Below are 12,503 nucleotides of genomic sequence, written 5' to 3'. Positions count from 1 at the left end.
GCACTGTTAGGGGTCTCCCCCGCTCCCCTCCCAAGAGTCCTTCCCCACCCTCCCCCTCACCCTTCCGACTTCCCCCAACATACACACACCTACATGCACAGACATACACACATGCATACCTACATTCACCCACGCATGCACACATGCATTCCCACACACCGCAACACACACCAACATACTTTGGCGCACACACGCATTCACTACACACAACATGAACGTACACTTACATTCAGTCATTCTCGCACTCATACAACGCGACTCACACCCGCATGCACGCATACCAAAACATACACACACCCCACAACACCCCCACACACGCACACAACACCCCCAACCCCCTCTCCTGTCAGAGAACCCGACTTACCTGCTTGCAGGGGGTCCTCCGGCTGGAGACGGGACGCAGTGCTGCTGTCAGCAGCAGCGTCTGCCAGCAAAACAACGCCAGGCCGTATCATTGCTCATGATATGGTCGGTGGTGTTTTGCTGGCGTGGCGGTGCTGCTGACAGTAGCGCCACCTTACCGCCGTCCGCCACCATGACCGTCAGCAGTATTCCGCGATGGTATGTTGGCGCCCATCGTTGTGGCGGTAGGCGGCAGTTACCGCCAATGATGTAATGAGGGCCTATATCGTTTCAGAAAATCTAATGGTGATTATTTGTCTCCCACTAGATTGTGTTCATATTTTAATACATTGACTAATTTTGTGCTTTCTGTTTTGCGCTTCAGAGAAGTGATCACAGTATAATGAACTTTCATGTTTTTTTATTCCTGTGTAATGTGCTGTGCTGCTTACTGTGGTGCTACTGACTGCTGTAAGCTGTACTGGGGCCATTTTCTTGGAATCCCCAGTGCGACAACACACCACAGCATTGCTGACCCAACCCTGAGCATTTAATGTGGAGATGGATTAATAGTGACTGCGCCTTACAGCGCAGCATGGCAAGATTGCTCAGCAGAAGCATGCTTACGCTTCACTGCACCCCAGTCTGCCTGTTGTCATTTCTGTGTGAAATCGAGCAGGGGCGTAGCTGTCTCTAGGGGAGGGACACTGTTTCCGAGGTCCAGGCGCTGGAGGAACACGCTGCTCTCCGGACTGGTTCCAGTTATATCTCACCAAAACCCTCGACTCCACCAGTCAGCTAAAGTAAATACCATGCTAGAACTTCTGTCAGCCTTTACAGGCCTCAGCTACCAGCAACCTCGAAGTTTGATTCAGATACCAGATCTGATTTATTTTTGCTTATTTCACGCATTATATATTTTTTTTAATTGAAGCTCTGTTAAAGTGTATAATTATGCTCCAGACACTAGTGTTTTTGCTCACTAGGCCTCCTCAAAAACACAACAAGCATAACAAATGTCTCTATGTTCGCTTCAACACCTTGTCTGGGCTAGAAGGAGAAATATACATGTCAGTACAACCCAAATTTCAGGGCCACTGGAATTATGCTATTGTGCAGCTGTAGCGATTTTGGCATATTTAGAGGTTTTGCCTCTTTTGCACATAATCCATCATCTGATGCATACTCTGCAGTCTTTAACAAAAAAATTGTTTCTAGCTCAAACGGTTCAAAAGTTAATAAAAATGCGGTGACATGTGTTGTTGCACAGAGGAAGGCCCTTTGCAAAGCTGGGCTGGTCACATTTCTGTTGCTTATTGTTATATTTGGCCGTTAAAATTGTACTAATGAGGTGCAACCAAGGTCCAGACAGTGTTACCAAATTTCAAAATGACCAAATAATGTAGTACTACTATATCGAAATGTGCTGCATTACGCTGCATAATTTGTCTTTTCTTGCTGCATTATTTACTCAACTCAGCTGCATAATTTGGCCCTCTTCTGCTGCATAATTTCAGTGGCCCTGAACATAGGTGACCACCTGCCATCTACAAAACATAACAAATGAATACCTCTTTAGAGCCATGGTCTCCGCTGGGTAGTACTCGGCCTGACATAGTGTAACAGCAGGTCACTCAGCGTTGTGTGAACAATGCTCTCTGCCAGTCAGCAGAGTACAGTTTGTTAATAATGAATAAGAAAACCAACAAGTTTGACTTTTTAACAATTTTCTACAGTTAATGAAAGTATTTTGTAATACCTAATATTTAAAAAACAAATAGAAAAAATCAGTTTCCTTTAAAAAGGCAATAATTTATGAAATTGCACTTTCATAGCTAAGTACTACTAATGTGCTTTATTATTATTCTATACTATTCTATAGTATTATCAGCATCAGTGATATTATGGGTATTACTATTGTTGATGTTTTGCTGTTTTATTGTAGATCGTGCTAAGAACAACAATAATAGTGCTCTGTGATGCTCTCTCTTGCCCGTGTGCTTCTCCCTGCCCTCCTCCATGATGCGCTTGTTCTGGTGTGCTTTTTCCCATGTTGCTTTCTTCCCTGTGTTCTTCTCCCACAGCTTCATGTTGCTTTATCTCTCATCCATGTTCTTTTCCTGGCCCCATCAATGCCCACCCATGCCCTTGATGTTCTTTCTCCCCATGCCCAGTGCTGCTTCCTCCCTCTGTCCACAGGTTGCTTCCGCGCACATTGTTGATTCAGCTACTCATGTTACTTCCACCCTGTTTAAAAAAAATACCTTTCCACATGTCTTTTTAGTTAAAAAAGAAAGAAAATTAAGAGCCTGTGTCATTTTGGAGGAGCACATATGTGTGGTGCTTATGGCTACAAAATGACATGAGCGGCTGTGTCATCTACACTTTTTAAATTCTTCCTAAGCAATACTGCACAGTACTGGGGATGCTGAACAGCATCGCTAAACACCACTGGCAAAGCTAAAACTTCCTAAAAGTGAGACTAGATTCTGCAACACAATAATCCTCTAGACATCTCCAAAATATAACACTCTATTCTACGCCACAATACTCAAATTTACAACACACTACTCCACTATATACCACTCCACTCTCCTACACTATGCCACTCGATACCACTCCACTCTCTTTTTCTCCACTCTCACATTCTACTTCACGCTACACCACTCTACAACATTCTATTCCAATATACACAACACCGTTGATGCCACTCATCCCTATACCACTCCACAGGAACTCTGTAGTGCTAAACAAAACACGATAATACACTCTAACACTCTATTCCACTCAACTCAAATCCCTTTCACTATACAACGCTTTACTCCATACATAACACTCCACAACACTAGATGCAACTTCATAACACACCATACCACTCAACTCTTCACCACTCTACATCACGCCACTCCATAACACTACACTCTACTTAACTGTACAATACTTGACTGCACGCCCTTTTACACCACTAGATTAAAGCCATACTGAAAAACTGCCACACTAATGTACACTATGGCTAAAACATATTGGCAAAGCCATGGGCGAGACCTATTTGCCATACCAATGCTTGTTTTTTAGGTAACTGCGGAATTCCACTGAGTAATTAGCACATAGATTATGCCTTCAGAAATTATGTCAAACGAACTTTTGACCTTGTGATGTCAGCACCACAAACAAAAAAATATCACTGAAGGCAGAGCTATTCTTCCTAAAATCCCACTACATTCTGCCTGAAGTGGCTTGTAACAAATGCATTTTCAGCTGCTTGGCCACTGTGCAGAGCTCTCCAGGTCCCCAAGACCATTTGTGAGCACCTCATCCAGTTCGTCATTTTAATTGCATTTTCTATAGCTTGTAGTGTGTTTATCCGTTATAAACTTGGGGTCAAGAGTCCCCGACAGGAAAGGAAAATCTAGATCTGAACAGATGTTCGCAAAAGAGCTGGGGAAATTTAAGAACTCTGCTTAAGTCTCTGCATTGGTTAAACAGAAAGAGGTAGGCAGGAAAACGCGCGCACTTACTGCCGGCTTTTTTTAAACTGCCATTATACAATGTATTTTCCTTTTGAAGTGTTTCCTCCTGTAGATAACCCTTTCCCTGATGCCGGATGTAGATATCACTTTTTGGGTCTCTGTGGTGAAGCGAAGAACGATGAACTAACTGTAAGCTACCCTTCTCAGCCCACAGACCGGCTAAATGGTGAAAACACATGAGTGTTTCTTTAGAGCTGGTTGCGTAAAGGAGTCCTTCCCAGCGGACTTTGATTGGCTAGAACTAGTGACATCATTTGTTTTGGAAGTGGAAAGTCATGTGTTTGCAGAAGCTCTTTGTTTTCAGTTCAGATGGGAACAGAGCGAAAAAAAGACACCCTTGAACTTTCAGGAGTAAAGGAGCAGCGCCGTACCTGTACCCCTGTGCACGCCACTAAGGACCCGGGGGGGGAGATTCGGGATAGAGATACTGAGTGAGTACATGACCTAGGCTAGAGTGGGGTAAAGGATGGGGCTGGCAGAACCTGGTTTGTTTCTGAACCGGCGTTATTATCGTGAGGGGGGTAGGAACAGGAAAGCGCTGGCGTGATTATGGTGACCAGGGGAGTGTTATTGTTAAAAAGTGGACAAATACCGTTGGAGACTCATCGTTGGGGAGTACATGTAAATACGTTGGGGGCTATTTGTGAAAGCGAGGTTCAGATCTGTAAGGAACTGTGATGAGCACACGACACGAGTAGGTTTTATTTGTGGGGGTCACCGGATCAGAGCTCTTAAATGCCATTGTGCCGTACATGAGTAGCACATTCAGTCCATTTTTTTATGTAATTCTGGGATTTGTAGTTTGTTGATCCCATTGTCAAACTAGGACATTAATACAAATAATACGGCTGGAATTGACAGGCTCCTCACTCGTGGACTTGGGAAACTTAAGAGACCGTGAGCTGTGTGACAATGTTTGAATACATGATCTAGATTAGCTTACTTTCAGAAGGGATCACGGGGCTGGGAGGCACTGAGTGAGTACCTATCTTGTGGCAACAACTGGTGTGTGCTGTGGTTGTGATATTTAACATAAAAGAGAACGTTTTTTAATATATAAGTATTAACCGGAGGTGCGACTAAACGTGCCTGGTGCTGTCCTATGGGCTGTGAAGAGAAATTTCTTTGGGGGTGAGTACAGTAAACAGCTGTCCTCTGGGGGTATAGAACATGGCTGCTCTGCCTGGCATCGACTAACATACATATACTTCTCCAGATGGAGGTCTGGCTTGAGATGTTTCTACTTGGCATTGGTTCTGCCTGATTTGCTAAGCCCTCCTTTTGTATAAGACGAATATGGCAGGTACTGCTTTGATTATGTATTTTGCATGTTTGGCACTCTACATACCTTGGGTTTGCATGTCTTCTGCTGTATACAATGAAACGTGAGCACAAACGGGTATAAGAAACCCACAGTGGCCAGATCCAGATGCCTGCTATATTTAACGTCCTAGGACAAAAGGAAATAGTGTTATTAATATCCACTGCAGGCCACAGTATGTGTGTGTGTGTGTGTGTGTGTGTGAGAAAGAGAGAGAAGAAAGGGGGAGGGTGAAAGTGCGAGGAGAGAGAAACGTAACAAAGAACGGAGGAAGCGTTAAAGCAAATGAAATGCCCTTCCAAAATTAACATCCATACCGTCTCACACGCATCCCCTTAACCCTTTGTGCAAGGTCAGACTCGGCTCCAGTGAGGCAGGGGCGAGAGAAGGGATATTGCTACTGCATTGTTTTGATCTAAATATAAAGTGTTACTATTATGAGGCTTAGAGCACTTTCACACAACCCCTGCCCAATTCTGAACGTTCTGATATAGACATTCATGATTATAATGCCTGTCCTAATCCACAAAGAGTCAACTTTGTGGTGAGGGTAGATAAGGGAAGAGCAATTGCAATTTCTTATTTCACAAATAGCAGAAGAAAATATATGAAATCTGGTCGGTCATATAGGTTTCGAACTGGAAGAAGAGGTTCAAGAGTCATCTTCCTTGTATTAAAAAGTACACAATTGCCTGGTCCTGGATCCTTCTATGGTTCAAGATCTTGTGACCTACATGGTCAAACTCTCAAGGCCCAGGTATTGCTTTGTTTGGTGTAATGGTGAAGGAGGACCCTGTTTACTGCTGAGGTCATGTCTCACCTTCCCTGAATATGAAGGTCAAAGATAACCCTCTCAGCGAATTTAAAATTAGAGCTAGCTTCCTCTTTGGTGTAAATTCTGCACCACCTTATGTTATAAGGATCAAAGCTGCCACTCTTAGGTGAAAAAGTCAAAGTGTGCCCTTGCTGGTGAATGAAGGTCAAGGCTGGCCTTATTGGGGTAAAAGTCAAGATAGTCTCCTGAATGATGAAGGTCAAGGCTGTGTCTCTTTGCTGTATAAAGGCCAATACTGACATCTGTGGTGTATTGTGATATAAATAAAAGTGGAGACAAGCCCTCATTTTGGATATCATGTGTTTTGGAGATAAAGATCAAACATAACTCTATTTAGCATACAAAGATTGTCCCCAGAGCATAATATTCAAGGCTGAATTGCTCTAGGGGATTAAAGTAATTGTTGGTCCTTTTTTAAGGATGAAGGACAAAAATAGTCCCTTCTTGGCTATGAAAGTCAAAATCTACAAATGTCAAATTACTTTCTGTTGCCAGGGTGAAGATCAAGACTGCCTTCTTGGATTTGGGAGAAGGGTGACAACTCTTAAACATACCTTTCAATCCGAAAGCAATGAGTATTTTAACATAAGAGCATCACTCAAGCATGAACTGTCTATTGAAATACGTTATGCTTGAGGTACAGGGTGCGGCTAGTCCATGTTATAGTGGTAGGGAAAGAAATGGGGAGCCGCTATGTTGTCAAAATGTGGACTAATATGTGCTATGGGTATCTGGTATGTGGTAGGGCTGGTCTTGTGGGGTCAGTCTGTTGTATTTCGGAGCGCTAGTATAGTGGAGTTAGGTGTTATTTATTTATCTGTTTTGGAAAGGTTGCTTTTTCACCAAACGGTCACTGGATGGGAAAGTGCAAATACTTGGGGGCATATGGAGTTCTACATACCTTTGGAGTTCCTATGTGCAATGCGGAACTTGTGCAGGTGGTGAGGTGAAGCCAGACCGATGAGGGGCCTGCGACAAACCCCTAACAAGGGGTGGGAACCCAAAAGCAAAAGGCCAAGCCGGCGAAAATGCAGAGGCCGGAGTGGTCAGCATTTTTTTTAAATGGTCAGTCAGCAGGGCCCCCCTGAAGCGGTGCCAGGTTTAAATGGCCAGACGGGGTCCCACAAGATAATATATGTTTGCTGCGCCGTGGTACAGGCCTTAGATTCAGGGGCAGCATATTGCCAGATAGTAATGCATATGTTGAGGCATCTGGTGGGCTGCCAGCTCAGGGCTAACATTGCGATCAGGGCCAGGCATATACCCGACGGCGAAAATTTTGGTAGCTGATGTGGTGTCTCATTTTCAGTGGCAACATTTCAGGGAGCTGGCTCCCCACGCGAACCCAGTCAGAACATCAATACCTAAAGACCTCTGGACGCTGGTAGTCCAGCCTGACCATGCTTGTGGAAAACGCCCTAGCCCCTAAGACTGCTGCGAGATACCATAAGTGGGGAGGAAATTTCCAGGAGGTATCTGGCATGCTCGGGTTTGACAAGTTGTCCAGTGGAGAGGCCGAACCTGAAATTAATTGTGGCTTCTCAAGGGGAAAGATGTGTTCATAGGCACAGACTCACATCAGTGCAATTTCTTATTATACAAAGCTGGCCAGGATCAGAGACCCTGCCAACACCCTCTACTGCCTGGCAGCCATTAAAGGGTTGGGCATCTTCAGCCAAAACAGAGAGATTGGAGGTGCATGATAAGATTTGGCACCTTGCAAGTATTATTCAAAGGACTTAAGACCATTTGTAGTCAGACTCGTGAGGTGGTACTCTTTAAAGCTGCCTTTTCGCTGGCATTCTTTGGGGCTTACAGGGTTAGTGAACTAGTAGCCCATGCCAGATTCAATCCAGGGTCATCGTGCCTGAAAGGGAGGGATCTGTGCATAGCCGAAGGCTCCATGACTATCCACCTACCCAGACCCAAAACAGACCAAGAGGGCAAAGGCAAGATCACGCACCTGTACTGCTTAGAGGACAGAGGGTGTTGTCCCATGTGCTGCATGTGCAGCTACCTGGAGGGTGGCGACCCGGCCGACCAGCCCCTTTTCCGAGGTCGAGAGGAGGGCTCTTACCTCAGCTGCTGCCAGTTTAATGCAGTCCTGAGAATGGCCATTTGGGGCCATAGGCCTTCCACCAAAAGAATTTGCACCACACTCCTTTCGTATAGGTGCCGCAATGATGGCAACAGTTAGCGGCCTCGATGGGAATTGCATCAACACGATCGGCTGCAGTGCCTCCAAGACATATCGGGGGTATATCCGGCCTGATCTAAGCTGAATTGTTCTTTCCCTACAACAGGCCTCAAGGACCAGGTGTGGATCCTGGATTACTCTTTTGTTGCGAGGGTGCAGTGGTGGATGTTGGCATGAAAGGAGAACGAGGGCTTGGGGCTGTACAACACAATGGTATCCTGGATGGGCGAGCCTGGAATGCATTGGAAACACATGCTAGCCACAGAGCAACACAGACTCTGGCTTGAAGGGAGGCCAGAAGCCATAGTAATACATCTTGGAGGGAATACCCTAGCTGAAATGGGGTGTAGGGATTTATTCAGGGCAATGATAACCCAGTTGCCAGGTTCATTCGTCCTGCAGAGTTGATCTGGTCGGAGATCATACCCCACTTCAATTGAAGGGGAGTGGGCAACAACACAGCAGTTAAAAGGTCTAGGAGGAAACTGAACATCACCAAGTCCAAAGTATGCAAGGCAAATGGGTGGGGCTTTGTGAGGCATGGGCTAATCAATCTCAAAACACAAGGCTACTATGAGCCGGAAGGGGTTCACCAAATAGGGGTTGGCATGGGATTGTTCCTGCTTAACATAGATGTGGTCCTGAAGCAACTATGTTTCAAGTAATGGACAGGAGATAACGAGTGGGGAGCCACTTGAGGTCATAGAACTACGGGCAGTGTGGCGGAACCAGCACGGATGGACAGCAGGTGGAGCGCAATAGCCAAAGGAGAAGCCGCTCAAGTGAATGCCCTTGGGATGACTCAAGGCAGGGGCACGGGCAGCAGCAGACCAACAGTTAGCAAGCGGTCAGTAGTGGGCGAACACTACATTTGCAGCCTGGGTACACACAGGGGGCGGGCTGCCCAGAATACTCGGCAGCATGGTGTAACCTAGAAGCCCCAGAAGTGCTATAACTTTGTGAAAAAGGGCTATTTGCTCTAGGCGCTGGCAAGAAGTGCTGAGCAAAGTTAAACTAACAGAACTGGACCCACAAAGAATGAGGGACAAAATGATGGGCTAGGTTGGGGGATCAGGATTTCGTACTGTTATGTTTGACCGTTTGTGTTTGACGAATAAACTGGTGATGTTTTTGCACCAAGAATGACTTATGTGTTGACACCGGAAGGGGTAGGGGTGCAAGCAAAACACCTTGGGGGATATACGGGGGTTCGCTAAACTGGGAGAGGCATAGACTGCCTTAAAACGCAGGACTAGTAAAACTCAATTGCTGGACATGCTGTGAGTAAAGTGAGCAGGTGATACATGTCATCAGCAATAACAGCTTCTTGCCCTGACGAACCTTTACCGAGCAAACTGGTTCACTTAAAAATGAACCCAGACTGTAACTACTCCCAGCATGCGTTAGGTTGGCAAGGGAAGGCTGAGGCTATCGGTGTCCTCATTAAGACTACGCGTTCGGGTCAGTTGGGATTCGTAATTTGGGCTCACAGGTCAGATCTTCTAGCATAATTCAACAGCAGGGTTGACCGAACTAACAGAACACATTTTCATGCCTAAATGAGGGATTCTAACACAATATAAAATATATCTACATTACTCATAACCTCACCTCAACTGGCACCCTTCCTGTGATTTTTGTAAAGATTTTCTGGGGCAGAGGAGATATTTTGTAAATCCAAACGGATTGGAAAGCCTCACTGCCAATTCTTGGTAATGGGACTAATGGTCAGGCGAGAAGCGCAATTTAACTTTGCTTAAATTCGGAAGCACTTTGTCCGTCTTAGTGAACACAGTATCATACAGGGTCCATCCACGTTTAGAGTCAGACGTCATGTTGTCAATAATTTAGGCACCCAATTTGGAAAATAATATTTCTACTGTGACGTACGTAGTGTCTGACCAAAATATGTCCGTCACTCACGACAAAGCTCCGCCCCCCGTCTTTTTTTTTCCGGTATCGTAACCTTTTTATAAAGCGGTGGAAAGACACCTGAAAGGAAAGAAAGAAACTAGATATTTTGGTGCCACAAGAAGAGAAGCAACTGCGGTAGCGTCCTGTGATTGGCTAGGGCGGCCTCACTTCGAATCCTGACTGGTGGCCTTTGCTTGTCGCTGGGCGTGCCTGGCAGCCGGCAGGAAACGAGGGCGTTAGGGTACGTCTTATTTGTTAGTGCTGTGCGTGTTGTGCTGCGCGCTTCGGCAGTTCAAGTTATCTTTTGTGTGAAATGTGCGCCAATTTGGGCATGATGGGTATGCTATGTGCAGCCTTACAGTATCAGTTTGAAGACCACGTAAAAATTCACATTCCTTTTACACCGTCCGTATTTCCAGCATTGTATTTGGTTAGGAGTATTTCGAGGAAATCATCGTGTGTTTTCCAGGTTTAAGACGTGAACAAGTTTAGAAAATGAATATTTAATGTTACGGAAGTGCTAACTAAAGGTCGGCTGAAAGCACGAGAGAGCCGACCTTTCTCGGAGAATGTGTGGCCAAATAACTAGGGCTACATTTAATTAACATGGACAATCAGATTACGATCCGGGCCTCGACGCAACATCGTGTAAACCAGTACTTACGTTATGTTAAAAGGATTTATAAAGCCAGCCCTGCGTCCCATGTCCATGTGTGATGTGCTGCTCCAGTCCGGTATTTTCTTGGAATTCTGGGACTTGTAGTCTTGTTTATCCCAATAGAAAACATGACTTCAAGTCCCAGAATTCCAAGGGAAAAAACCTGGACTGAAGCAGCACATCCCACATGGACCTGGGAAACTTGGCAGCCTTGTACAGCCCATTGATGCTTTAGTAAAAAGGAATCCCAGCTCTAGTCCTAAACAAGCAGACTGCAGAAGAAGAAAAATGCTGCAGAAAGGGCTAGGAGGAAAACAGCCAGGTCTGCAACAGTTTTCGGAAGGACCAATGATTCTGATGAGCACTCCTGATCAACTGAGGGAGCGCATTCCAAGCTGGGCCGGGCCTCGGCAGGAAAAGAGCGGCCACCCGCTCTGGCTCTCTTGACACGCGGGCCAGAGGGCAAATTGCGGTCAGCAGAGCGCAGTGGCTGTAAGGGCCTGTAGGGGGATACTAAATTAGTCAGAATACGAGCCCCTGTGAGAAAAGTATTTTATGGGTGGTGCACAAGGTCTTAAAATGCACATGTTTCTCGGCAGGGAGCCAGTGCAGATTACGAAAGAGGCTGGAAAACGAGCAGTGCCTAGGAAATGAAAATAGCAGCCTAACAGCTGCATTTTGGGCCGCTGAAGTCTGCAGATCACAGCCTTATTGGCACAAGGTAGAGGATGTTACAGTAGTGAAGCCGTGAGAGAATGACTGGCTGAATAATTACTTGATGAGTAGGAGGGTCAAAAAATCGAAGAGTAGGTTTGAGCCTGCACTTAAATCCAAAACACGTGCCGACCACTGTTTTTGCCTGTGCTTCAAAAGGTAATGTGTTGTCTATCCACACACCTAGATTTTTTTTACCACATGCTTAGGCTGGGGGGGGGGGAGGAGGTGGTAACTAAGAGCTACCAGTTGTCGCCCCAAGAGTGGGTATCTTTCCCTAAAAGGAAAATCTCAGTTTTGCTGGAATTAAGTAATAGGCAATTTGCATCCATCCACTCAGCAACGGCTAGCATACCCCTCTTGAAATTAGCCATGGCAGGTGTAGGGTTGCTGGAAAAGGAGAGTACAAGCTGGGTGTCATCTGCATAGGACACCAGCGTGAAGCCCAGGGAGTTCACAACTTGTGCAGGGGTGTGGAATTTAATAAAAAATCTACTTGCCCATGGGACAGGTCGTTTCTTAAATCTATTTGTCCTGTAAAAAATCGAATTGTCCCTTTGGTGCCATGTAGCGCGGCGACAAATTATGGCAATAATCTTATTATGTAACAGCTCTGATATTGGCCTCTGATTATGCCAGGGCTAATACTATAGTAGGGCTTGAATACTAGCAATTTCAAGTCCTACTATAGCAATCACCTTATTTTGCCACCTTTCCGCATATCTACATACAGGGGCCAGAGGAAGCAGTAAGCAATAGTTCCATGGCTGGAATGCCTGTGAGTCTGTGCAAGCCTACTAACTTGCATGTTTTAAGGATTTTCACCAGCTCTTTTCTAATCTATTTCCATAACGAGAAAGGTTGAAAATTTACTCCTGACAAGGGCAGAAGTAGAAGTTCTTCCAGAGTTGGAAAAAAGTGGTTGGAAGGAAAGTGAACTTGTAAACCCTCAGTAGGTTTTCGCATGAGCAAATCTGTACATGAATATTTGC

At 45.4% G+C, this 12,503-nt stretch overlaps 1 protein-coding gene across 4 annotated transcripts in view; it reads left to right on the top strand.

Annotated features, from left to right (window-relative positions):
- Nucleotides 1–4,149: 4,149 nt before the first annotated feature.
- KLHL24 (kelch like family member 24) overlaps nt 4,150–12,503 on the top strand; it is a 512,225-nt gene continuing 503,871 nt past the window's right edge. The window contains exon 1 of one of the 4 annotated variants that reach the window (XM_069213701.1): nt 4,150–4,303. Coding sequence is in view for 1 of the 4 variants with exons in the window: in XM_069213705.1 (XP_069069806.1) it covers nt 4,182–4,303 (122 nt within the window). In the remaining 3 variants the exon portion in view is untranslated. The remainder of the gene's footprint in view (nt 4,304–12,503) is intronic. The other 3 variants (XM_069213705.1, XM_069213702.1, XM_069213700.1) reach the window with 3 other exon arrangements.

Source organism: Pleurodeles waltl, chromosome 11 (genome assembly GCF_031143425.1).
Source record: "Pleurodeles waltl isolate 20211129_DDA chromosome 11, aPleWal1.hap1.20221129, whole genome shotgun sequence".
Classification (NCBI taxonomy): Eukaryota; Metazoa; Chordata; class Amphibia; order Caudata; family Salamandridae; genus Pleurodeles; species Pleurodeles waltl.
The sequence above is the reverse complement of the archived record's forward strand: the minus strand, read 5'-3'. Positions and strand labels throughout refer to the sequence as shown.